The sequence below is a fragment of the Heterocephalus glaber genome, unplaced genomic scaffold (genome assembly GCF_053883595.1).
Source record: "Heterocephalus glaber isolate CG9 unplaced genomic scaffold, H.glaber_assembly_v1.0 deba00001442, whole genome shotgun sequence".
NCBI lineage: Eukaryota > Metazoa > Chordata > Mammalia > Rodentia > Bathyergidae > Heterocephalus > Heterocephalus glaber.
In genome coordinates, this window is record NW_028258296.1 from 43,874,624 (window position 1) to 43,901,157 (window position 26,534).

Genomic DNA, 26,534 nt, shown 5'->3' on the forward strand with positions numbered 1-26,534 from the left:
TCAGAGCACAAACTTGCTGAGTGGTGTGGGGCCTCAGGACCTCCTGGGGTGTCTCTCTGTGATTTGGGGGAGGCTGTGTGGAGCTCAACCCACCTAGCTCAGTTTGACTTGGGATCTGTGGGAGGGGACAGCATCAAAAGCTCTTAGGAGTGGTGTGACTGGGGACTCTGAGAGCCCTTCAGATGTTCTGAAGGGCTTGTAACTGTACTTAGAATGTCACCACCATTATTACAGTTCCCTGTCTGGCTCCCTGTTATTTCGCATCCCAGTCCTAGTAAGGATCCAGCCCTGGCCAAGGTCAGGCCTAGGGGATCGGGATCAAAGTTCCTATCTAGCGGGAATCTTTTTCTTTCTTTCTTTCTTTTTTTCTTTCTTTCTTTCTTTCTTTTTTTTTTTTTTTTTTTTTTTTTTTACGTAGGATCGAACTCGGGACCTCGCTTTTGCGAGGCAGGCGGCAGAACCACTGAGCTAAATCCCCAGCCCTGGCGGGAATCTTAAAGCATAAAGAAGTCTGCAGAAACTGCTTGCCACTTTTCTATGGTAATGAGTTGCCGCGCGCTGCAGAGCTTGCCTGCCCGCCGGGGAGGCGATGGAACGCCGGGGCCGGCGCTGCAGAGCTTGCCTGCCCGCCGGGGAGGCGAGGGAACGCGGGGCTGGGCCCGGGCCGCGGCGACAGGCGGCAGGCTCGGTGGGGACGCGGGGCGTGAGCGGGCGGCGCAGGGCCGTCGGTGGCGACTGAGGCCGGGCCAGGGTCGGGCCCCATAGCTCCACTGGCGCAGGTGGGCGATCACACGCGGGCGGAGGGGACAGCCTGGGGCTCGGGGCTCGGGGACCGGCCGGGGCAGGGGACCGGGGGGCCCTAGGGCGCAGGTGGCGCGCGCCCGGAGAGCAGGTGGAGGCGCGGGGCGAGCCTGCGGTGATCGGGGGCACCGGGAAGCGGGCCCCGCGCCAGGTGCGAGGGGAGCGCGAGCGCAGCGGAGGGAGCAGCGCGGGGCCCCGCCGAGCCATCCGGGCGCAGGCCCCACGGGGTGCACAGGTAGCCCCGGGGGACCGGCGCCCTGGCCTGGGCATGAGGCGCGGCGGGGCCGGCAGGAGCCGGAGGAGGAGCCGCCGCGGCTGTTGACCCGGCGGGCCGGGAGCAGGGAGAGATGCGGAGCCGGGCTGCCAGCGGCCCCCTCCCAACACCGCTGCCGCCGCCGCCGCCACCGCCGCTGCTGCTGTTGCTGTTGCTGCTGCTGCTGCTGCTGCTGCCGCCGCCCCTGCTGGGAAACCAAGTGGGACCCTGTCGTTCCTTGGGATCCGGGGGCCGCGGCTCCTTGGGGGACTGTACGCCTGTGGGCTGGCTCTGTCCAGCTTCAGCCTCGAACCTCTGGCTCTACACCAGCCACTGCAGGGATGCGGGCACAGAACTGACTGGCCACCTGGTGCCCCACCACGATGGCCTGAGGGTCTGGTGTCCTGAATCTGGGGCCCATATCCCCCTTCCACCTGCCCCTGCAGGCTGCCCCTGGAGCTGTCGCCTCCTGGGCATTGGAGGCCGCCTGTCCCCACAAGGAAAACTGACCCTGCCCCAGGAGCAGCCTTGTTTAAAAGCCCCACAGCTGAGATGCCAGTCCTGCAAGCTGGCACAGGCCCCAGGGCTAAGGGCAGGAGAAGGGTCACCAGAGGAGCCCATGGGTGGGCGTTGGAAAAGAAACGTGAATACAGCCCCTCAGTTCCAGCCACCCAGCTATCAGGCCACAGTGCCTGAGAACCAGCCAGTGGGTACCTCTGTTGCATCCCTGCGGGCCATTGATACAGATGAGGGTGAGGCAGGGCGGCTTGAGTACACCATGGACGCCCTCTTTGATAGCCGCTCCAACCATTTCTTCTCCTTGGACCCAATCACTGGTGCTGTCACCACAGCTGAGGAGCTGGATCGTGAGACCAAGAGCACCCATGTGTTCAGGGTCACTGCACAGGATCATGGCGTGCCCCGACGGAGTGCCCTGGCCACACTCACCATCTTGGTCACCGACACCAATGATCACGACCCTGTTTTCGAGCAGCAGGAGTACAAGGAGAGCCTCAGAGAGAACCTGGAGGTTGGCTATGAGGTGCTCACTGTCAGGGCCACAGATGGTGATGCCCCTCCCAATGCTAACATTCTGTACCGCCTGCTGGAGGGGTCTGGGGGCAGCCCCTCGGAAGTCTTTGAGATTGACCCTCGCTCTGGGGTGATCCGGACCCGTGGCCCTGTGGATCGGGAAGAGGTGGAATCCTACAAGTTAATAGTGGAAGCAAGTGACCAGGGTCGGGACCCAGGTCCACGGAGTGCCACAGCCGCTGTTTTCCTGTCTGTGGAGGATGACAATGACAATGCTCCTCAGTTTAGTGAGAAACGTTATGTGGTCCAGGTGCGGGAGGATGTGGCCCCAGGGGCTCCAGTACTTCGAATCACAGCCTCGGACCGAGACAAGGGCAGCAATGCCCTAGTACACTATAGCATCATGAGTGGCAATGCTCGTGGACAATTTTATCTGGATGCTCAGACTGGGGCTCTGGATGTGGTGAGCCCTCTTGACTATGAGACGACCAAAGAATATACATTGCGGGTGCGGGCACAGGATGGTGGCCGGCCCCCGCTCTCCAACGTCTCTGGCCTGGTAACAGTGCAAGTCCTGGATATCAATGATAATGCTCCCATCTTCGTCAGCACCCCCTTCCAGGCCACTGTCCTGGAGAGTGTCCCCTTAGGCTACTTGGTTCTCCACGTCCAGGCTATCGACGCCGATGCTGGTGACAATGCCCGCCTGGAATACCGCCTTGCTGGTGTCGGGCATGATTTCCCCTTCACCATCAACAACGGCACTGGCTGGATCTCCGTGGCTGCTGAGCTGGACCGAGAGGAGGTTGATTTCTATAGTTTTGGGGTAGAAGCCAGAGATCATGGCACCCCCGCACTCACTGCCTCAGCCAGCGTCAGTGTGACCATCGTAGATGTCAATGATAACAACCCGACCTTTACCCAACCAGAGTACACAGTGCGGCTCAATGAGGATGCGGCTGTGGGCACCAGTGTGGTGACAGTGTCAGCTGTGGACCGTGATGCCCACAGTGTCATCACATACCAGATTACCAGTGGCAACACCCGCAACCGCTTCTCCATCACCAGCCAAAGTGGTGGTGGACTGGTATCCCTCGCCTTGCCGCTGGACTACAAACTTGAGCGGCAGTATGTGCTGGCTGTCACTGCCTCTGATGGCACAAGGCAGGACACGGCACAGATCGTGGTGAATGTCACTGATGCCAACACCCACCGTCCCGTCTTTCAGAGCTCCCACTATACAGTGAATGTTAACGAGGACCGGCCAGCAGGCACCACAGTGGTGCTGATCAGTGCTACAGATGAGGACACAGGCGAGAACGCCCGAATTACCTACTTTATGGAAGACAGTATCCCTCAGTTCCGCATCGATGCAGACACTGGGGCTGTCACTACCCAGGCTGAGTTGGACTATGAAGACCAGGTGTCTTACACCCTGGCCATCACTGCCCGGGACAATGGCATTCCCCAAAAGTCTGATACCACCTACCTGGAGATCCTAGTGAACGACGTGAATGACAATGCCCCTCAGTTTCTTCGGGATTCCTACCAGGGTAGTGTCTATGAAGATGTGCCTCCTTTCACCAGTGTCCTGCAGATCTCAGCCACTGATCGTGACTCCGGCCTTAATGGCCGAGTCTTCTATACCTTCCAAGGAGGCGATGATGGAGATGGTGACTTCATTGTAGAGTCCACATCAGGCATCGTGCGGACACTTCGGAGGCTGGATCGTGAGAATGTGGCCCAGTACATCTTGCGAGCATATGCAGTGGACAAGGGGATGCCCCCAGCCCGCACACCCATGGAAGTGACAGTCACCGTATTGGACGTGAATGACAATCCACCTGTCTTTGAGCAGGACGAGTTTGATGTGTTTGTGGAAGAAAACAGCCCCATTGGGCTGGCCGTGGCCCGGGTCACAGCCACTGACCCTGATGAAGGCACCAACGCTCAGATCATGTACCAGATTGTGGAGGGCAACATCCCTGAGGTCTTCCAGCTGGACATCTTCTCTGGGGAGCTGACTGCCCTGGTGGACTTAGACTATGAGGACCGGCCTGAATACATCCTGGTCATCCAGGCCACGTCAGCTCCCCTGGTGAGCAGGGCTACTGTCCATGTCCGCCTCCTCGACCGCAATGACAACCCACCCGTGCTGGGCAACTTTGAGATCCTTTTCAACAACTATGTCACCAACCGCTCAAGCAGCTTCCCTGGGGGTGCCATTGGCCGCGTGCCAGCCCACGACCCTGACATCTCAGACAGCCTGACTTACAGCTTTGAGCGGGGAAATGAACTCAGCCTGGTCCTGCTCAATGGCTCCACGGGAGAGCTGAGACTGAGTCGGGCACTGGACAACAACCGGCCTCTGGAGGCCATCATGAGTGTGCTGGTGTCAGGTAAGGAAAGGCCCAGGTGGTGTTGCGGGGGGGGGGGGGGGGTCCTGGCGGAGGCTTAGCAGCCACTAGAGGTAAAAAGCCATCCAGGAGGAGCTGCTGACCCATCTGTCTGCTCGCTGGCCACCCAGAGGGTGAGGGGGGCCCAAGAACTAGCTTGGGAAGAAGGCCCAGGAATGCTGGCAGCTGGTGCAGGCCCCGCCTGCTGCCCCAGGCTGGGCTGGGCTGTTTCGGTTGGCTGCCCCCTGCCTACCAGCCTGTGGCGTGGTGGGGGAAGTGTTGTGAGGCTGCCCTGGCAATAGCTGCCAAGAATTGTGAAAAAAGGCGCGTGGAAGACTAGGAGGCCGGGAGAGCTGGGGGAGGGGCCGGGGGGAGCATGGCCAGGAGAGCAGACCCGAGCTGGCCCCTCAGCACCCTTTCACGCCCCATCAGGATACGCCTGTGATCTCACACAGCCTCTGGCCCAGCAGGGGTCTGCAGGGGCACAGGGCTGCCTCAGAGGGGTCAGGACCCTGCGAGCCTCTGCCGGCCTACAGAATCAGCTGACGTGGACTTTGTCTAGTGCATTCTTTTCCCTCCAGGCCGAAAGAGACTGGCCTGGCTCCCCCTTCAGAGCTCCCACAGGAAGTGAGGCCAGAGCTCATTGTCTCTGTCCAAACAGACCCCACTGTCAGAGTCCCTGGTTGAGGGTCTGGCTTGGGGGAAGGGTTGCAAGTGAGGCCAGGGGCAGGCTGAGACCTCCTGGGAACCCCTTGCCTCCTCCTGGCCCCTCTTAGGGTGCCAGGCCCCCCCCTGCCTGTGCTAGGCCCAGGCTCAGGGAATAGGGTGTGAGGACGGGGATGAGCTGGAAACTGCTGGGCTTTGAGAATAGAGACCCCAGTGGCTCTGATCTGGTGGGGAGAGAACAGAGACCAAGGGGCATGGGAGCTTGGCCAGGGCTAGGCTGGGCATTCCTGCTGCCTGGCCAAGTGCTCAGCCTGCAGAGTCCCAGGTCAGCGGGGTCGGGGAGGAGAGCAGGACTGGTTCTGTCCCCGACAGCTCTAGGGGTGAGAGGCAAGGAGGGGACCAGACCCAGGTTGCTGAGTGCCTTCCTCAACCCTAGGAGCAACTGGGACTCTCATAGGGAACCCACTGTTAGCTGTAACCCAACTAAGAAGGGTCCAGGTCAGGTAGCCTTACTCGGAGCAGCCTGCAGGCGCATCAGGGAAGGGAGTGAAAGATGTGCCTGGCAGGCCTCCCGCTCCCATCACCTGTGAGGGACGGGCAAGGGCCAGGACATCGCTTCAGCCCCCTCCCCTCTCATGCTCCTTGCTGGACAGATGCCTCCCTTCCCCACTCAGGAGGCCACGGAGACCAGGGAGTGTGAGCTTTCAGAGCTGTGACTAGGTCTGTGCCTCCTGATGCTTCAGTTTCTGCTCCAGGCGGCGGCAGTGAGGCATCCTCATCTGTGCTGGGCACTGCAGGCAGGGGAAGGGGTCGAAAGGAAAGGCTTCTCCATTGTGGCCCCACACTGCCCTGGGTGAATGTGGCTACACCCTGGGGATGGGACTGAGGACGGCCTCCACTCAGCCCTGGGTCTCCTGCCAGGGCAGAGCCCAGACTTCAGTTCCTCTGGCATGAAGGGGAAGGCCAGCCAGCACCCAGGGCAGTTGTGGCTGGCCCTTCAGCCCTAGCCCTCCCCTCCCCTCAGCCCTGACCCCTGAAGGCAGTCACCACGGCAACCCCAAAGTTTAGGAGGCTGGGGCAAGGGAACTGACTCCTACTGCCCCTTTGTTTTCCTCCTTTGCTTCTTTGTCTCTTCCTTCTTTCCCACCCAGTGCATGTGGTCCTTCAGCACTGCCTCTCTCCTGGCTCCTGTGTGTCTCTTTCCTTCGCTCCCACTCTCTACTGCTGGGTTTTTTCCTAGGCCTTTGTCCTGTTCTGATTGGTCTCCTTGTTTATGCCTCTGTCTTCTCTACGGCTGCAGCTGCCCCAGCCCCTAGAGCCTGAATCTCCCTACTGCTGCCCCCTTCCCCTGCTAGGACACACAGGAGTTCCTGCCCTCGGTCTGGGAAGCCCCCAGCCCAGCAGAGCACCTGCAGGCCCCCAGCCTCTACTGGCACATCTGCCAGGAGAAGAGAGGCTTCGAGTCTGTATCTGGCCCCTTTCCAGGGGCAGTTGGCTGAGTCCTGAGCCCAGGTGGTGGATCCTGGTCAGAGTCTCCCACCTCTTTCTTTTTTGTCCAGGAAGACAGCTCAAGCTACCCTGTTCCCACCCTGCCTTTGCACCTGAGGGGTTGACCTAGGTCAAGGCAGAGGAGAGGGACAAAAGGGAAAGAGAGAACAGTGAGTTGACTGCTGGGGTGGGGACAGTAGCAGAAGGGGCAGGTGGCCACAGATGGTGGACCAGATGGGAAGCAACAGAGACAAGTTGGGCGAGGGGCAGGGGCGGGGCCTGGGACGGTGGAGGAAGACATAAGGAGGAATGTTTTTTCCCAGGGCTGAGGGGCGGCAAGTCTTCTCTTGCTCATTAGGCTTTACTACCTCCTGTCCCCACACGAGTCGGGAGCACTGTGTGTGGAGCCCCCGATTGCTTTCTCCTTGGAGGGAAAATCCCACCCAGGAACCACTGGGCAGGTGCCTCAGAGCCCCATGCCAGCTCTAGACCTGGGAAAGGGGGTCAAGTGGAGCCCTATTACAAGTCTGCAACAGGGGAGTTTAGGGCAGCCTAGAAGGACAGGAGGAATGGTCTGGGTAGACCTGGTAGGAAGGAACAGCTTGGGCAGAAGGTTCTAGACAAGAGCATTGAGTGGTGAAAGCAGGCTCACTGGGAGGGCAGTGAGACTGGAGGGTGGTGAGCAGTGGGCCGAGGACACAGCTGAGGCGAGCCAGCCCCTGCTCAGCCAAGCTCTGGGATAGCCCACCACTTCGAGGAGGTGCAACAGAGACAGTCTGTTCCCCCATCCCTCTCCTACCCGTACCCCACCCCAAAACCCTGGCTCCCACCCCATTCCTGCTTGGGTGTCCTTTGCTGTATCTACCTGGGGCCTCTTCTGCTGTATTTTCAAGACCATTTCTTCACTATGGAGACTGAACAGATTCTCACCAGCATCTTAGTATTTACTGAACACCCACTATGGGGGCTGGTAAGAGCATTATACTAAATTAAAATGTGAATATCCCTTATGGCCCTGCAAGCTTTTCCCCTTTCCCCATGACCCAGCTTTCATTTTGAGCTGCATAAACCCATCGCCATCTGCATGGGCATTCAGGTGTGTATGGTATTTCTGAAACTCAGGTGTGTGGGTGGAATGAGACACCTGCAAGTGTGTTAGGACTCGGCTGTTCATGAGTGAGTGCCACCCGGGGGCCTGGTGGGTTGGCATTTGGGTGCAGTGCTGTGAGCCAAGTGGGTGATGAGTAGCTAGAGGCCCCAGAGCCAAGGAGATATCAGCCCAGGGGGAGTCTGGGGTCTTCACATGGAAGCTGCCAGGCTCTTCCCTCTCTGCCCAGGTCTCCCACTCCCACTCACCTGTTTCCAGCATGGTTAAGGTGGCTCAGTTGGATTTCCTGAGGTGTGGTCCCCCAGGCTACCCACAGCAGCCCGGAGAGTTGGGCGGGAAGAATGCTTTGTGTGGGGTGTTGCCATGGGGATGGCGGGCCTAGGCCCAAGCAGCCATGGAGCTCAGAGGGAGGAGGATGCAGTGGCCCACTGACCCAGTTCACTCCCACTCCCTACCTGCTGCAGTGGGGGACTGGGGGCACAGGAAATGTCAGGGTTATGAGTGTTGAGATGCAGAGGTTGGGAAGCTGTGTGTATGTGTGTATGGGGGGGTGATTTTTGCGGCTATCACATGCTCTGGGCCTGTGGAGAAATAAGCGAAGGACAAAACAGGGTTCTTGTGCAAGGAAGCTCAGGGCAGGACCCGTGGCTCAAGCAAGCAAAGATTCATAAACATTAAATGGGGCACTGTAGCTGGGTGTCATGGCATACACCTCTTATCCCAGCACTCAGGAGGCTGAGTCAGGAGGAGGGTGACTTTGAGGCCAGCCTGGGCTGCATAGTGAGACCCTGTCTTAAAAAACAAAAGTGGCGCTCTTCACAAGAGGGGATATTGGGAAAGAATGCAAAGAGAACTTCCGAAGGTCTTATCTCCATGGGGGCTAACCTCTCAAAGAGTGCCTTGCCCACTGGGCACCTTTATGGCAATTAGAAAAGGGAGCCCTTCCTTGCAAGCTGGAGGCGCCGGATGTCTCCCTCCTCCTGTGCACGCCCAGGGCCTGGCACTGCCAACCTTGCCCCCCCGCCTGTGCTGACCGCCTTGCCTCTCTGCAGACGGCGTGCACAGCGTGACGGCCCAGTGCGCGCTGCGCGTCACCATCATCACGGACGAAATGCTCACGCACAGCATCACGCTGCGCCTGGAGGACATGTCGCCTGAGCGCTTCCTGTCTCCGCTGCTGGGGCTCTTCATCCAGGCAGTGGCGGCCACACTGGCCACGCCGCCGGACCACGTGGTGGTCTTCAATGTGCAGCGCGACACGGACGCCCCCGGCGGCCACATCCTCAACGTGAGCCTGTCGGTGGGCCAGCCGCCGGGGCCGGGGGGCGGGCCGCCCTTCCTGCCCTCGGAGGACCTGCAGGAGCGCCTGTACCTCAACCGCAGCCTGCTCACGGCCATCTCCGCGCAGCGCGTGCTGCCATTCGACGACAACATCTGCCTGCGCGAGCCTTGCGAGAACTACATGCGCTGCGTGTCGGTGCTGCGCTTCGACTCCTCGGCGCCCTTCATCGCCTCGTCCTCCGTGCTCTTCCGCCCCATCCACCCCGTCGGCGGGCTGCGCTGCCGCTGCCCTGCCGGCTTCACCGGTGACTACTGTGAGACAGAGGTGAACCTCTGCTACTCGCGGCCCTGCGGGCCCCATGGGCGCTGCCGCAGCCGGGAAGGCGGCTACACCTGCCTCTGCCGAGACGGCTACACGGGTGAGCCAAGCCCAGATCGGGCAAATGATGGGGGCTGCCTCATTCCCTTCCAGAGTGGGGTGCAGTTACACCGGGCATGCATAAACCCCATTGACTCTTGGGTCACCGTATTGTGGAAGACGGAATGAGGGACCCTGCTGTGTGCGCCCCGGGGGCCCCCCAAACGTTGTAATTGTGTAACTGAGGCCAGCGCTGTGCTTGCGTTCCAGCTTCACCGATGGTGTGGCTGTGTGGCTGTGTGGCTGTGTGGCTGTGTGGCTGTGTGGCTGTGTGAGCTGCTTAACCTCTCTGGGCCTCAGTAATTTAAAATGGAGATAAGGAACCCACTTAGATCAAAAGTTGGTTGTGAAGGTTAATTTATTAATTTAACACACGAAAAAAGCTGGCCAGTGTCAAGTGTTGGTTTTGATTTAGTCGTGGGATGACTTGTTCCAAGTCTCATCTTGCTGCTCAGGTAGAGGTGAGGCTACATCTAGGACTTGGTCTCCTCCATTGCTGTAGCAAGCACTTCTCCCCCAAGCGTTGAGAGAGAGGCACAGAGGAGCTGGGGACACTGGACGGGTTGGGAGACAGGAGTATGGACAGGGACAGGGACACTGCACCTGCGTAGCTCTGGGCAGAACGGCTACCTCCCTGTTGGTACACGGCCTAAGGTCTCTACACCTCCTGTTCCTGCCTCCCCCAGGGATGCTCACAGCCCCTGCGCTGTGCCACTCACTCCTCCCTGTAGGCTCCTGCTTCTTAGCATACACCACAGCTTGCTCTCCTTCCTCCCTTGGCCTCCTCCCTGTCCTCCAGAGCCAGGCCCACTGGCTGCCAGCAGCCTTAGGCAGGCCCCACTGCCTTTCCTGCTGCATCTTCCAGCCCAGAACTTGCCAGACTTGACTCTTCGCTGCTGCGAGGGTGGGGAGGGGGGAGGGGTAGGTTTGGGGGAGGGGAGGGGAGTCTTTGTCCAAGAGGATGGGGAGAGGGGGCTTCCAGTAGGTGAACAACAGTTTCCATGGAAACAAGAGCCAGTCACTAGGCACAGGAGCTGAGAACCTATCTCTAGAATCTGGGAATGGGGAGGGAGGGGAAGGGTGGATTTTCCCATCTGATGTTGGAATTTTCAGCTCCTCCATTGAATCTGGATCGATCCCAGGGCTGAGGTGCCCACTCTCATGGGGTTCCTTGGTCTGGACCCCAGGGCTGTGGCTGGTAGTTCTCTGCTTCATTCCTGGGGAAGTCTCTGACTTCCCTCTCCCACCTTTCCCACCCCATAACTCAGGCAAATCCAAGTGGAAGCTTGGTTCCCATCCCCAGGGAAGGAAACCAATCTCGGTCCCTGGCAGGGACAATAGCACCAGTGGGAGGGAGGGAGGAGCAGAGGGAGAGCTCGCACAGTCCTCATGCTGTCCTGCAGGTCCTTCCCTGCCTTGTACCTTTTCCTCTGCAGAGGCCAGAGCATCCTGCAGCTTGCTTGACCCTGAAGATTGCTAGGATCTGCAGAAGGCTTGTGGCCGTGGAGCCCAGACAGGGGTAGAGAGAGGGCTGGGGCTTCAGGGCCCTCGCAGGGGAGCTGTGTGTGCACCTGTGGTGCCAGTGGCATAGTGAGCCAACCAGAGGACCCAGGAAGGGCTGTGGTGTCACAGGTCTGAGAGGGACACTCCAGAAGAGCAGCGGGATGTCTGGAGAGAGTTGTGGGGAGGCCACAAGAGGATGTGGGAGATGTTGCTGGGGAAGCCCCAGTTCCCCTGACCCTCCCCACCCTGCCTTTGTTCTTGGCCAGGTGAGCACTGTGAGGTGAGTGCCCGCTCAGGCCGTTGTACCCCTGGTGTCTGCAAGAATGGGGGCACCTGTGTCAACCTGCTGGTGGGCGGTTTCAAGTGTGACTGCCCATCTGGGGACTTTGAGAAGCCCTACTGCCGGGTGACCACACGCAGCTTCCCCGCCCGCTCCTTCGTCACCTTCCGTGGCCTGCGCCAGCGCTTCCACTTCACCCTGGGCCTCTCGTGAGTGGCCGGGCCCTGGGGCTGTGGGGCACCGTGGGAGTCTGGGGCACCTCCTTTCGTGTGGACGCAGTGAGAGACCAGGCAGCAGACACAGAGCCAGTTGTTGGCAGAGCCAGGCTGGTTCTTGGAGTTGCCTGTGTGCTTTGCCAGCAGACTTTCCTCACCCGCCATCGTCTGCCTGTCACTTCAGGCAGGCTGGCGAGCGAGGATGCCAGGGTTCTGGCCGGGGCCTGTCTTCCACATCTGGCCTGATGGCCCAGAGGTCAGTCCCCGGGACAGTCTTGGGCAGGATAGGTGCTGGTTAGGTGGCTGGGGTCTGACCTCCAGGTGGGTACCCCTTTCCTACCCGCTCCCCAATGCCTATGCAGGTTTGCCACGAAAGAGCGCAATGGGCTGCTGTTGTACAATGGGCGCTTCAATGAGAAGCATGACTTTGTGGCCCTTGAGGTGATTCAGGAGCAGGTCCAGCTCACCTTCTCCGCAGGTGATCCCATTGCCCCATGTCTCTGCCCATCTCCCAAAGACTCCATGTCTTCTAGCCCTGGCCCTGACCCCAAGCCACACACTCTCCCAGCCAACCCTGGGTGCCCACCACCCCTGCCATCCCCAGCTGTCTGCTGGTGTCCCAGTTCACCTGGTCCTTTCTCCAGGGGAGTCGACCACCACCGTGTCCCCATTTGTGCCCGGAGGGGTCAGTGACGGCCAGTGGCACACAGTGCAACTGAAGTATTACAATAAGGTGGGTGTGGAGGAGACGGGGAGCTGAGGGGTTCCAAGAGTCCTTGGCTTCCATGCTCACCTGGACCTGGGTGCCACTGCCTGTAGTGGGGAGGGCTGGTCGTGGCACTTGGGGCTGACAGGGAGGAGGGGTTGGAACATGACACCTTGCCGGGACATCACATCCCACCGGCAGGGCTGGATCTGTGTGTGGGTGTGCACAAAGGGTGACTGGGCGCTCGTGTGCCTGTGCTTCCTGGCTCCCTGCCCACTGCTTCCCTTCTCTGCCCTTCCCTGTCTACAGCCACTGTTGGGACAGACAGGGCTCCCTCAGGGGCCATCTGAGCAGAAGGTAGCCGTGGTGACCGTGGATGGCTGTGACACAGGGGTGGCTCTGCGCTTCGGAGCTGTGCTGGGCAACTACTCCTGTGCTGCCCAGGGTACCCAGGGTGGCAGCAAGAAGTGAGCAGGGGAAAGGGCCAAGGGGTGGGGCAAGATGAGGTACAAGGCCAGGCAGGGAGGGCAGGCCAAGAGGGTGGGCTCAGAGGGTTCTGAGTGGCCCCCAAGCCAGTGGAGGCCCTCTCTCACCTCTCCTCCCTTAACCCTGCTCGGCCCCCTGAGGCAGTGGTCAGTGTCAGGGAATTAGCACCAGGCCTGTGGGTTGTGGGGCGGGCGTGAGTGGGGCAGTGGCTCCAGGTTGGGGTACCTCCCTTTCCCTGCTCTGCTGGGCTCTTAGCCTCCTGCCCAGGCCCTGGCTCTCTCTGGCCTGGCAGCAGGACGTGTGGAGAGAGAAGAGCCTCATGTCACCACTCTGTTGCTTGCCCAGGTCTCTGGATCTGACAGGGCCGCTGCTGCTGGGCGGGGTGCCTGACCTGCCTGAGAGCTTCCCCGTTCGAATGCGGCACTTTGTGGGCTGCATGAGGAACTTGCAGGTGGACAGCCGGCACGTCGACATGGCCGACTTCATCGCTAACAATGGCACCATGCCTGGTATGGGGGCCCGGGGTAGAGGCAAGCCAGGAGCCCAGTGAGGAGAGGAGGAAGAGCCATTCTTTAGAGGGGGGACACGGGCCTGTGTGGACGTCCAAGGCCTCGGCAGCTGCCTCCAGGGGTTTCTCATGGCAGTCCCTTCTCTCCATTCTAGGTTGCCCCACCAAGAAGAACGTGTGTGACAGCAACACTTGCCACAATGGGGGCACTTGTGTGAACCAGTGGGACGCGTTCAGCTGCGAGTGCCCCCTGGGGTTCGGGGGCAAGAGCTGTGCCCAGGGTAGGAAGCCGGGCCTGGGTGCTGCCTGCAGTCTGGGGACACTGGCAGGGTGGGGGCAGGCACTGGGCAGGGCACAGCAAGCAAGTGTGGCTGTGGGTGGAAAAGCGAGTCTGGGCAGAGCCCTGAGAGGGTAGCACCTGAGACAAAGGGCCCAGTCAGAGGCAGGCCTGGGCACAGTGTGGGGCAGGCCTGGGGCAGGTGAATGTTCTGGAGGGCGAGGCCAGTGAGGGGCATGGGTGAGAAGAGAGGCGGTGCCCTGCTGCCCACTGAGCCACCACTGCTAAGCATCATACCCCTGGGCACTCCACCGCTCCACTCTTCAGAGTCTGCCTTCATCTGCCTCCCCAGAAATGGCCAATCCCCAGCGCTTTCTGGGCAGCAGCCTGGTGGCCTGGTACGGCCTCTCCCTTCCCATCTCTCAGCCCTGGCACCTCAGCCTCATGTTCCGCACACGCCAGGCCAACGGGGTCCTGCTGCAGGCTGTCACCAGAGGGCGCAGCACCATCACCCTGCAGGTGATACAGGGCACATGGAGTTGGGGCAGGCACTGACCTGGCCAGGGCTGCAGTGGTCTCGGGGGCTGGACAGAGAGGGCTGGGCGGGGTCTTGGGGAACCTCGTACATAGCTGGATCAGTTTGGCAGTCAATGCTGCCACCTATTGGGCCTGAGGGAAATAAGCATCCCTTTTTTCTTTCCTCAGCAGGGCAGCAGGATGGGTTTAGTGGGCCAGGAAGGGGGACCGTGGGCTGGAAGAAGACCCAGTTAAGGTCATCTCCTGACTTTGCTTGCTTTCTTTCTGTGCCAGCTCCGGGAGGGCCATGTAGTGCTTAGCGTGGAGGGCACGGGGCTGCAGGCCTCAACTCTCCGCCTGGAGCCAGGCCGGGCCAATGATGGTGACTGGCATCATGCACAGTTGGCATTGGGAGCCAGCGGGGGCCCTGGCCATGCCATCCTGTCCTTCGACTATGGGCAGCAGAGGGCAGAGAGTAACCTGGGCCCCCGGCTACATGGGCTGCACCTGAGCAACATTACGGTCGGAGGAGTCCCTGGGCCAGCCAGTGGTGTGGCCCGAGGCTTCCGGGGCTGTTTGCAGGTGAGCCACCTTGCCTGCCCCCCCATTCTCACTGCCACCTGGAGCCCTGCCCTGCTGAGGCCAACACTGCCCCTTTGCCCCCAGGGTGTTCGGGTAAGCGAGACACCTGAGGGTGTGAGCAGTCTGGATCCCAGCCGAGGGGAGAGCATCAATGTGGAGACAGGCTGCAGCTTGCCGGACCCATGTGACTCCAACCCATGTCCTGCAAACAGCTATTGCAGCAACGACTGGGACAGCTATTCCTGCAGCTGTGATCCAGGTATGCTAGGGATCCCAGGAAATGGGGCAGGTTGGCAGATGCCTGGGATCTTACCCTGCTTCTACTGTGTGGCCTGATGCCAGTTACATCGCATCTCTGAGCCTTCTCTTATGCTTCAAAGCCATGACCAGCTGGTATGGTACTCAGAGTGGAAGGAAGAGGACTAAGGTGAATTGGATAGAAGACAGTGCCAGAGGAGGGTGGAGTCTGAGCTTTTCTGATCTTTCTTGTCTCAGGTTACTATGGTGACAACTGCACTAATGTCTGTGACCTGAACCCATGTGAGCACCAGTCTGTGTGTACCCGTAAGCCCAGCGCCCCCTATGGCTACCTCTGCGAGTGTCCCCCAAATTACCTTGGGCCATACTGTGAGACTAGGTAAGTGGCCCAGGCCGTGCAGCAGCAGATCCTAGTGGCTGCTCCCTATCTCTGGTGTGCTCCTCAAAGAACCTGGCCAAGCAGCAGCCATGCTTAGAAGGGGCCACATGTGGCCATCCCAGGTGGGAAGGGCAGAAGGAGCTCATGCCTACCTGGGTCCCTCTCTGCAGGATTGACCAGCCTTGTCCTCGCGGCTGGTGGGGACACCCCACGTGCGGCCCATGCAACTGTGACGTCAGCAAAGGCTTTGACCCAGACTGCAACAAGACAAGTGGCGAGTGCCACTGCAAGGTGACGGCCCCACCCAAGCCTCTACTTGGCCACCTCAGCCTTCTGGGCCCTAGAGGGGAAGCAGTGGAAACGGGTCTTCCTGCAGAGAACTGAAGACCATGTGCCTGTGCTCTAATGGACAGGGCCAATGGCTTGTCCTTATGTGCCTGGGGACCAAGGGGACCCAGGACCAGTATTCAACCTGGGCCAGCTGTTTTGGTTGTTTGCAGCCTGTTCTGGCTTCTTGGCGTCTCACTGATAGGTTTAACTCCAGACCATTACCAGTTGTTAAATATTTTGAGTGCCACTCGCAAGGAACCTGAGGTCAGGAAGCCTCTCTCCAGAGAGACGACGGCTGAGAGCATCCGTGAGCATCCAGGAAAGAGAGCCTGACCCAGTGACACCTTTCCTCCCTCCCAGGAGAACCACTACCGGCCCTTTGGAAGCTCCACCTGCCTTCTGTGTGACTGCTACCCCACTGGCTCTTTGTCCCGAGTCTGTGACCCCGAGGACGGCCGGTGTCCCTGCAAGCCTGGTGTCATCGGACGCCAGTGTGACCACTGTGACAACCCTTTTGCTGAGGTCACCACCAATGGCTGCGAAGGTGGGGCTCTTGGGACCGTTGGGCAGCCCTCTCCAGTGTGTGCCAGATGCTTGCCTCCAAGGGAGGCCTGGGGGGCTGGCCACAGACCTGGGGATGCTGAAGGAGGGCTGGAGAACCTGGGCCCACCTGCAAGACGGAGAGCTGCTCCTAAGCAACCATGTGTTCTTCCTTGCAGTGAATTATGACAGCTGCCCGAGGGCCATTGAGGCTGGGATCTGGTGGCCCCGTACTCGCTTTGGGCTGCCTGCTGCTGCCCCTTGCCCCAAAGGCTCCTTTGGTAAGTGCTAGAGGCCCAGAATGTGATTGAGGACTTGGCCTCTGCCATCAGTGGGGTGAAGGCAGGAAGCTACAGATTCTGGAGGCCTGCTGTATGTGCACGTCCCATCTTCTTTGGCTCAGCTACCCACCTCCCAGGTTCGCCCTGGAGGGCCTGCATCTTAGACTCTGAGCAGAAATGCTGAGAAGACTGCATTGTGCTTGGCAGCTCTGGCTCAGTGCTAGAGCCTCAGAGATGACTCATAGGGGGTTCCCATCCTCAGCTCAATACCTAGTGCTGGAGTTACACTCTATGAAAGACAAGCGGTCTGGGGAGCAGTGACAGGGGTTGACTTTAGTCCTTGGATTGGCAGTGAGCAGAATTTGTAGTCAGGGAGTGGCTGCAGAGAGGCAGTGATATCTAGGGCTCAAGGGGGGTCGTATGTCCTATGCTCCTGTAGCCCTTACTTGGGAGATTTTTGACTCTAGTGTTCTACACATCTGACTTCCTGTTTTCACCTGGGCTGCAGTAGGGATGGGCCCCTGTTTGCTTATTGCCTGTCTCTGCCCCATGAAGTGCTGGCTCCCAGCAGAACCTCAGGCAGGTCTCAGGGACTTCTTTTGTGTCTGCCTGAGGCCAACTGTCTTGGCTTCCTCCCCCAGGGACTGCTGTGCGCCACTGTGATGAGCACAGGGGGTGGCTGCCCCCAAACCTCTTCAACTGCACATCAGTCACTTTCTCAGAGCTAAAGGGCTTCGTAAGTGGACCCATGCATCTCCATCTGCTTCCTCCTTTTTTCTCACTCCCCTCATCTTTGAGAAAAGAGGTTCTGAAATTCCAGTCCCTGTGTTCCTGGGGCCCCCACTGGGAATACTCTGTGTCCCCCTTTCTGAGGCCCTTTTACTCCAGAGTCCCAGGTTCCACCCTTCTACACTGACCCTCTGCTCCTCTACCTGTTCCCTCCTAGGCTGAGCGGCTACAGCGGAACGAGTCAGGCCTGGACTCAGGGCGCTCCCAGCGGCTGGCCTTGCTCTTGTGCAATGCCACACAGCACACAGCTGGCTACTTTGGCAGCGACGTCAAAGTGGCCTACCAGCTGGCCACACGACTGCTGGCCCACGAGAGTGCCCAGCGGGGCTTTGGGCTGTCAGCCACACAGGATGTGCACTTCACAGAGGTGGGGCTGGGAGTGGGCAGGGCAGGCTGGGGATCAGGGTGAGCCTGCTCCTGGCCATCTGGGCGGTAGACGGGGCTAATCTCCATCACACCTTTGTGAGCTGCCCCCGGTGTGAGGCCTCAGTGAAAGCCCCTGAGCCATGTGCAGCACATGGGTAATTCCCAGCCATATTGTATCCAGGGGCGATAGAAAGTACTGCTGTATTGAGCTGTGGGCTGACCAGGAGCAGCGGCTTGCCTACTGTGGCAAGGTCTAGGCATGCTAGAGTGAGGCACAGGGGCAGGGAACTCTTATTTAGAGAGTGAAGAGGAAAGCTTGGAGTGGATGGTGCATTCCACAGGGGCTTCCCAGAGGAGGTAATGGGGAGTGCTACAGGAAGGGCATGATGGGTGGGGAGTAGGGCTAGCCCGGGCAAGGAGGTGCCCACCCCATGGTAGTGGGGATGACAGGTGTGGGCTGTAAGCACGTGCCACTGTGACCACGTTCACCCCTAGAATCTGCTGCGGGTGGGCAGTGCTCTTCTGGACGCAGCCAACAAGCGGCACTGGGAGCTGATCCAGCAGACAGAGGGTGGCACCGCCTGGCTACTCCAGCACTATGAGGCCTACGCCAGCGCCCTGGCCCAGAATATGAGGCACACTTACCTAAGCCCCTTCACCATCGTCACGCCCAACATTGGTGAGGCTGGTGCCCATGGTGGGCAGCAGTTTGTGGGGAGAGGCCCCTCAAGCCATGCTGGGGGCCTGCCTGTCTTACCTGGAGTCTGACTTGTGACCCATCCTCCTCTCAGTTATCTCTGTAGTGCGCTTGGACAAAGGGAACTTCGCCGGGGCCAAGCTGCCCCGCTATGAGGCACTGCGTGGGGAACGGCCCCCGGACCTTGAGACAATGGTCATTCTGCCTGAGTCTGTCTTCAGAGGTCAGTGGGAGCCACAAGGGGGGTTCACGGGCTGGTCCCGGGAAACCCATGAGTGCACAGCAGGCAGAGCCCAGCTAAGGGTAGCAGTGTTCTGCCTCCAGAGATAACCCCCATGGTCAGGCCCGCGGGCCCTGGCGAGGCCCAAGAGTCTGAGGAGTTGGCACGGCGGCAGCGGCGGCACCCAGAGTTCAGCCAGGGAGAGGCTGTGGCCAGTGTCATCATCTACCGCACCCTGGCTGGGCTACTGCCACACAACTATGACCCAGATAAGCGCAGCCTGAGGTGAGCAGCTGGGGACGGGGGGTGGGGTGGGGGGGGGCGTGTGTGTGTGTGTGTGTGTGTGTGTGTGTGTGTGTGTGTAAGGGGCAAATGGCAGGTGTCCCCGTGGTGACTGTATCTCCCTACCCACATCAGAGTCCCCAAACGCCCAGTGATCAACACACCTGTTGTGAGCATCAGTGTCCACGATGATGAGGAGCTGCTGCCACGTGCCCTGGACAAGCCAGTCACGGTGCAGTTCCGGCTGCTGGAGACAGAGGAGCGGACCAAGCCCATCTGCGTCTTCTGGAACCACTCGATCCTGTGAGCCGTCACTCCCATCACCCCACGGGCCCCTGGAAGCCTTCCCTCCCCGTCTTCCTGACCCTGCCTTCCTCACACAGGGTCAGCGGCACGGGTGGCTGGTCTGCCCGAGGCTGTGAAGTCATCTTCCGAAATGAGAGCCACGTCAGCTGCCAGTGCAACCATATGACGAGCTTTGCAGTGCTCATGGACGTGTCCCGGCGGGAGGTCGGACCCACACGGGGCAGCCTCAGGACGTGGGTGGGAGCTCGGGCCCTGCCCTTTCTCATGCTTGACCCCCTGCCACCCTCCCTGCAGAATGGGGAGATCCTGCCTCTGAAGACACTGACATACGTGGCCCTCGGGGTCACCTTGGCGGCCCTGCTGCTCACCTTTCTCTTCCTCACTCTCCTTCGTGCCCTGCGATCCAACCAGCATGGCATCCGACGCAACCTCACAGCTGCCCTGGGCCTGGCCCAGCTGATCTTCCTCCTGGGAATCAACCAGGCTGACCTCCCTGTAAGACACCCCTCTTGCCCCCAGAGCTCCCCAACTTCCAGCCCCCTCAGGCACCCTGGTGATCCCATCCCTGACTTCACTTCCGTCCGGGCCCCTGCACCTTTGACTACTGGAGAGCCCAGCCCAGCGCCTGGCCCTCTTCTCTATCTCGCACCATACACCCCAGGATCCTAGACATCCTTGCCTCTGGCCCAGGCTTCCCCTAAAGAAGACCCCAACCCCAGACCCTCCCGGATGTCCAATCTGAGCAGCTCCTCTGTGCTGGCTGTGCCCTGGTCACTGACCCGGTCACCCGGCCCTCAGTTTGCTTGCACAGTCATTGCCATCCTGCTGCACTTCCTGTACCTCTGCGCCTTCTCCTGGGCTCTTCTGGAGGCCTTGCACCTGTACCGGGCACTCACAGAGGTGCGCGATGTCAATGCCGGCCCCATGCGTTTCTACTACATGCTGGGCTGGGGTGTGCCTGCCTTCATCACAGGTACTCCATCCCTTTCCCTGCCATACCCCCCCCCACCCCCAGCCTGGATCCTGAGACTCATATTCCCTGCCCTAGGACGCCTTAGCCATAGGTATTTCTCTGATTTAACTGAGTCCCTGAGGCCACCATGCAGGGGCTGGCTCTCCCTTCCTGGAGAGGGGTGTGGGCAGATGGTGGGCACAGCCTGTCCGCACACTGTGCTCCAGGCCCCATGTGCCTGCTTGGCTGTAACCTGGCTTCCTACCGCTCTGACCACCTTCCCCTGCTTCCTTCTTCCTGCCCCAGGCCTAGCTGTGGGTTTGGACCCTGAGGGCTATGGTAACCCTGACTTTTGCTGGCTGTCCATCTACGATACACTCATCTGGAGTTTTGCTGGCCCAGTGGCTTTTGCTGTCTCAGTAAGTGCTAGAAAGCAAATGGGGTGAACAGGCTGCGTGTTGGATCTGCTTGAGGAAGAGCCCAGGCTGCCGGGTCCCATGGGGAGAGATGGAAGCTGTCTGCTCCTCCAGCCCATTATGCCTGTCTCCCCTGCCCAGATGAGTGTCTTCCTGTACATTCTGGCGGCCCGGGCCTCCTGTGCTGCCCAGCGGCAGGGATTTGAGAAGAAAGGCCCTGTGTGAGTATGGGGGGCACCTGGGCACAGGGTGGGCCTCAGTGTGGGGTGCCTCACAGCCCGGCTCACAGACTGTCTTGCTTCTCAGCTCGGGCCTGCAGCCTTCCTTTGCTGTGCTCCTGCTGCTGAGTGCCACATGGCTGCTGGCACTGCTCTCTGTCAATAGTGACACCCTCCTCTTCCACTACCTCTTTGCTGCTTGCAATTGTGTCCAGGTATGTGGCCCAGCCCATGCTGAGGGGAGGGAAACATGGCCAAGGGTGCCTGCATATACACAGACTCTTGCTGCCTCTGCCTGCCAGGGCCCCTTCATCTTCCTCTCCTACGTGGTGCTTAGCAAGGAGGTCCGGAAAGCACTCAAGTTTGCCTGCAGCCGAAAGCCCAGCCCTGACCCTGCTCTGACCACCAAATCCACCCTGACCTCGGTGAGGGGGCTCAGGGTCAGAGAGATGGTGGGGTCTTTGAGGAGGGAGGGAGAAGCAGCCCCAAGAAGGCTGCTATTTATACTTTTTGTCCCACTACCTTCTTTCTTTTCTCCATCCCTCTATCCCTTCCCGGAAATGGTTTGTGTGGCCTGGGAGATGTTGTTGGGAGGTTGGAGGATTTTGGATAGGGGGAGATGAGAGTAAAGACAGGTAGTCAGGTAACAAATACCCTGCACCTGAGAATCCTCAGGGATTTTATTAAATTTCCTGTCTCCCAGGAGACAATTCCTGGTACTGTCTTTAGCCAGTGAGCCCTTACATAGCAAGTTCAGGGCCTTGGGGTGCCCAGAGCTGCAAAGCTGTGGCAGAGCCATGACCAATGTCAGGGCCAATATGAGGGCAGCAGAGATGTAGGCCTCCACCTTTAAGCCCTGGCCAGGTGGGAGGTAGGACTTAGGGCAAGTTCCCTGCACCTTTCCACTTCCTCGCCTGGGGCCACCCACCTCCTCCTCCACTTACTGACCCGTGTGTCCCCTGCCCAGTCCTACAACTGCCCTAGCCCCTATGCAGATGGGCGGCTGTACCAGCCCTACGGAGACTCAGCCGGCTCTTTGCACAGTGCCAGCCGCTCAGGCAAGAGCCAGCCCAGCTACATCCCGTTCTTGCTGAGGTGAGCCCTGGAGATGGGAGGGAAGGACCATGAATACTGGATCTGGGCCACCCAGCTGCTAGGAGCTGAGTAGCACATACTGTGGCCAACACAGGAATGAGGCAGGAACTGGGACTCCGAGGAGAGAGAAGGGAAGGGAATGGGGCCAAGGGGCCAAGCTGACCCTTCCAGCATGACCTTATCTTCTTAGGGAGGAGTCCACACTGAACCCTGGCCAAGGGCCCCCGGGCCTGGGGGACCCTGGCGGCCTATTTCTAGATGGTCAAGACCAGCAGCACGGTGAGGATGGAAGGCCCTGGCCGCCCAGCGGGGCAGGATCTGGCTTTTGCTGAGGGAGGGCTGAGGCAGGTGGGCTGGCTGTGATCCCTCCCTGACCTCCCAGATCCTGACACGGACTCTGACAGTGACCTGTCCCTGGAAGACGACCAGAGTGGCTCCTATGCCTCCACCCACTCGTCAGACAGCGAGGAGGAGGAAGAGGAGGAGGCTGCCTTCCCTGGCGAGCAGGGCTGGGACAGCCTGCTGGGGCCTGGAGCGGAGAGACTGCCCCTGCACAGTACCCCCAAGGGTGGGCCAACACCAGACTGTGGCCTTTGGGGGGCAGTGGGAACCCGAGAGGCCTGGGCTTCTTGGGAAGCAGGACTGGGGCAGTGGCTCTCCAAGCTGTCTGCAGTCTCCGGCCTTATCTACTTTCTTTCCTTGCCAGATGGAGGTCCAGGGCCTGGGAAGATTCCCTGGCCAGGAGACTTTGGGACCACAGCAAAGGAGAATGGTGGCAGCGGGGCCGCTGAGGAGCGGCCAAGGGAGAATGGAGACACCATGTCTCGGGAGGGGTTGCTGGGCCCCCTCCCAGGCCCTTCTGCCCAACCTCAGAAAGGTGAGCGGGGCACCCAGACGCCACATCGCCAGTCAGCACCCTCACACGGCCCTGTGGCTGCTGGGGCTCCCTGGGAGCCCTTGCTCCTCCTGCCTGCTCCTCATGGCATCCACCCTCCTGGCCCCCAGGCATCCTCAAGAAGAAGTGTCTGCCCACCATCAGTGAGAAGAGCAGCCTCCTACGGCTTCCCCTGGAGCAGGGCACGGGGTCGTCTCGGGGCTCCTCAGCCAGTGAGGGCAGCCGGGGTGGGCTCCCTCCCCGCCCTCCACCCCGGCAGAGCCTGCAGGAGCAGCTAAATGGGGTCATGCCCATCGCCATGAGCATCAAGGCGGGCACTGTGGATGAGGACTCATCAGGCTCCGAGTGAGTGGGGCTGGGTTGTCGGGACAGGGTGCTGCCTGCAGGGGTCTTGGCTGGGCGCAGAGCTGCTCTGGGCCTCCCAGGCTGCTCTGGTCAGCATTCGGAGGACAAATGGGCTGAGCAAGATCCAGCTCCCTGCTGTGTCCAGACCCACTGGGGGTGGGCCAGCACCCCCTGGGCTGTATGTGTCAGAGCCCAGCCCTGGGCATTGGGCAGGGTGAGGGAGGGTAGGGAGCTGGGGCTGCTTTTCTGTTTCCTTCTTCTGGTGAAAGCTTCTCGCTGTCTCTTCTGCTCCAGCTAACCTCTGTCTGCCTTTTCTGCCACTCTCCTTTCCTGCCTCTCCAGATTTCTCTTCTTTAACTTCCTGCATTAACCCTGGGCCGGTGGTTCCTTCGTCCCGAGGCTCCCTTCCCTTCCCCAGCTGCACTCATGCCCCTACTCCTGTCTTGTGCTTTATCCTGCCCCTGCTCCCCACCGCCTGCCTGCAGCAGCGACGAAACGTCCATCTGAGGAGCCTGGGCTTTGCACCTAAGGCCATTTAGTGCCAACTCCCCTCCCCACCATTCCCCTCACTGCACTTTGGACCCCTGGGGCCAACATCTCCAAGACAAAGTTTTTCAGAAAAGAGGAAAAAAGGAATTTAAAAAGGATCGCCACTCTTCATGACTTCAGGGATTAATTTTTTTTATACGCTGGAAACTGACTCCCCTTTCCCTTCCCAAAGAGGACAGGACCTCCCAGGACACTTCCCAGCCTCTCCTCAGTTTCCCATCTGCTGTGCCTCTGGGAGGAGGGGGACTCTTAGGGGGCCTGCCCCTCATTTGCCACCACCAAACGGAAAGGACAAAGCCACATGCACCCCAGGGCATCAGACCCTGCAGGCTGCGCTGGGCAGGCCTCAGTCGGCGAGGGATCAGGCAAAGGGCGTGCCTCACTCGCCTGTGCTGCCTCTCCCAGGACCTGAAAAGCCCTGTCCGGCCAGGGGGAAGAAGGACTCATAGCCCCTGGACCCCCAAATGCTGCATGAACACATTTTAAGGGGGCCAGTGGCCCCAGCCCCTCTCCTTTCCCTGGACTGTGGCCACGTGCTGCAGACCAGGTGTTTGCTCAGTTTGCTGACCCCAAAGTGCTTCATTTTTCCTGCTGACCCACTCCTGGGAAGGCCAGTCGTGTATTAAGTTGTGCTTCTTTGCTGTCAAGTGGGTGGGGTGGGGAGGGGAGGAAGAGTAAGCACAGAGCTGGCTCACAGAGCCCTCAGTTGCCCTGAGGGGCCTCAAGCACAGGTTTCAAGTCTGGGTTCTGGTGTCCACTCCCCCACTCCCCCACATCAGACAAATGCCACTTTGTCTGACCTGCTGTGGCCTCTGAGACATGTTCTATTTTTAACCCCTTCTTGGAATTGGCTCTCTTCTTCAAAGGACCAGGTCCTCTTCCTCTTTGTCCCTCACTCTACCCCAGCTCCCTGTGAAGAGAGAGTTAATATATATTTTTTATTTATTTGCCTTTTGTGTTGGGATAGGTTCATGTCCAATCCTGGGGGTCTGATGTGCCCATTGCAGGTTGGGTGTGTGTACCCAGCAGCCTCGGCTTGGGGGCCTAATGCCCTTCCCCTCGCTCCACTTCCTTCCCAGTTTAGCCAACTGCCTGCCATTCTTTGTCACCCTTTACTCTAAGCATGTATTCCAGACTTGTCACTGACTTTCCTTCTGGAGCAGGTGGACAGAAAAAGAGGCTATGGGCATGGAAAATGTTCCTGTCCTTCATTTGGAAGGCTGGCTTCTGGCTTTTCTGCCATGAATTCTCCCCTTGCCCTCTCCTTTGTCCCCTCAGCAATTCTTGCAAAGGGTTAAAAATTTAACTGGTTTTTACTACTGATGACTTGACTTTAAAAAAAAAAGATGCTGGATGCTAACTTGATACTAACCATCAGATTGTACAGTTTGATTGTTACTGTAAATATGGTAGAGTTTTGTTGTTGTTGTTTTTTCCATTCCCCATACTACTGAATAAACAGATAGTTCTGTGTAGGTACCTTGCTGCTGTCATGTGCTTCTGTGTGATACAGTCTCCCCAGAAGGTGTGGATGTGGAAACAAAAGACCAGGGCCTGGGAGACCCCAGCAGGAAGTCAGAGGATTGGCTGGTTAGCTTGCCTCTCTATGGATCTCCCCAGCAGTGCTCCTCAAACCTTATCACTGCAGAGCCTGTGTCCTGGCAGTTCCAAAGATAAAGTGGGTAGGTGAGCAAGTGTCCTTTTCACCAGGGCAGGCAGGACTTGCAAGGCTGGAAAGGCTGCACAGAGTAGGCAGGTTTTTAACCCAGCCCCTCAGGTCTGAGTCCTAGACATGAATAAGTTTTCCAGGGCAGAATTCTGTAGGTAGGAATGGCTGAGTGGCAGGTGGAAATTTAAGGGTGCTTAGTGATAGGGTAAATGTCTACTAACTCTGCTGCCCTGGGCCATGTTTTATTTTTTCCATTGGAATATGAAGCAACTGCTCATATTGGAGCTAAGTATGAGCTGTACAGCATGACTGCTACTGCCACATTTTGTGTTTGTCAAACAGACTAGAAAGGGAGTTAGCATGGGGCAATATAAGTTGGTAATTATGAACAAAAGCCAGAGAACCAGACTGACTTAATCTGATTCTTAGTTTCTCGGCCTGCGGAATGAGGATAAGAGCACCTGTCTAACTGAGCTTTTATGAGGATTAAATAAGTTAATACATGTAAATTGTTTAGAACAGTTCAAAGTGCATAGCAAGAGGCCAGTAAACACTGGCTTTCTTTGTTGTTGCTACTAGGGTGTAGGGGGAGGTCGCAATTACCTAGTCAGAAAAATAGAAAGCCAGGCCAAAAGGGGAGGAGGCAAGCAGGTAGCTGGACAAGAAGAGCTGCAGGCAGGAGGCAGGTAGGTGCTGCCAAGTGACGCTGCCTAAGCAGGTTTGGAGTGGGAAAGGCTGGGGGTGGAGGCCAAACAAGATTGACCTAGGATGTGAACAGGACACACCTTGCCCTCTCTAGCCACCAGAGGGCAGCAGCACATGGGTCTGCTGTTCATTTTTGCCTCTAAGCACTCAAGGCAGCCCTGGCTCATGAGCGGCCTACACAAATATGCTACTTGATAGCCATACCTAGGTGTGTCCATTGGCTTGCTGATGTGCCAGTGCCTCATCAGACCAGGAAGTCACCAACAGGCCCTGCTCACTAGACATTAGTGCAGGAGGAAGCTGGGAAACGAACCTGAGATCGTCTTACTTTATCCCAAATTTCTCCAAAACCAAATACTCAGCATTTGCCTCTGCAACCCTCTCCCGACACGAATTCTTGGAATCTCAGGGGCTGCAGGAGCTGTTGCAAGAGGTGTGGGAAAAGGTGAGTGTCTAGGCAGCTGTCACTATGGTGTAGGTGCATGTGTTAAATGAACCTTCAAAAGGGGGAAGGCAGAGGAGGGGGCCTGAGTCCAGGGACAGGAGGGGCCATTTCATTTAAGGGGATATAGGTATGGCCAGGGACAGGAGCTGGCAGTCTGACTTTCCTTTGCCCAGCTACTTGCTCTTGACTTCCTTAAGTCATGGTCTGGCTTTCAAGGAAGAAAGTTCTTTCAAAACTCACAAGGAACTGAGTTGGTTCTGGTTGCAAGAGTCAAAGTCTAC

General features: G+C 58.8%; 1 protein-coding gene across 2 annotated transcripts; it reads left to right on the forward strand.

The window, feature by feature from the left end:
• The first annotated feature begins 617 nt into the window (after positions 1–617).
• Celsr2 (cadherin EGF LAG seven-pass G-type receptor 2) lies at positions 618–24,913 on the forward strand. Of its 2 annotated transcripts, none has more exons than XM_004853622.4 (34): positions 618–4,485; positions 8,797–9,444; positions 11,213–11,435; positions 11,804–11,919; positions 12,086–12,174; positions 12,457–12,614; positions 12,979–13,142; positions 13,297–13,422; positions 13,771–13,937; positions 14,229–14,516; positions 14,601–14,775; positions 15,012–15,153; positions 15,324–15,444; positions 15,844–16,027; positions 16,203–16,304; positions 16,946–17,040; positions 17,251–17,460; positions 17,955–18,138; positions 18,251–18,379; positions 18,481–18,661; positions 18,794–18,961; positions 19,042–19,168; positions 19,259–19,459; positions 19,763–19,937; positions 20,223–20,335; positions 20,474–20,553; positions 20,639–20,765; positions 20,853–20,975; positions 21,518–21,645; positions 21,836–21,924; positions 22,028–22,213; positions 22,352–22,522; positions 22,651–22,885; positions 23,228–24,913. In XM_004853622.4, exons 1-34 carry the CDS (start codon positions 1,149–1,151, stop codon positions 23,253–23,255), a joined length of 8,790 nt encoding a protein of 2,929 aa, XP_004853679.2. In that variant the 5' UTR covers positions 618–1,148; the 3' UTR covers positions 23,256–24,913. The 2 variants fall into 2 exon arrangements, with proteins under 2 accessions (XP_004853679.2, XP_012930995.2); XM_013075541.3 differs by having other exon boundaries at positions 23,371–24,913.
• Positions 24,914–26,534: the final 1,621 nt, after the last annotated feature.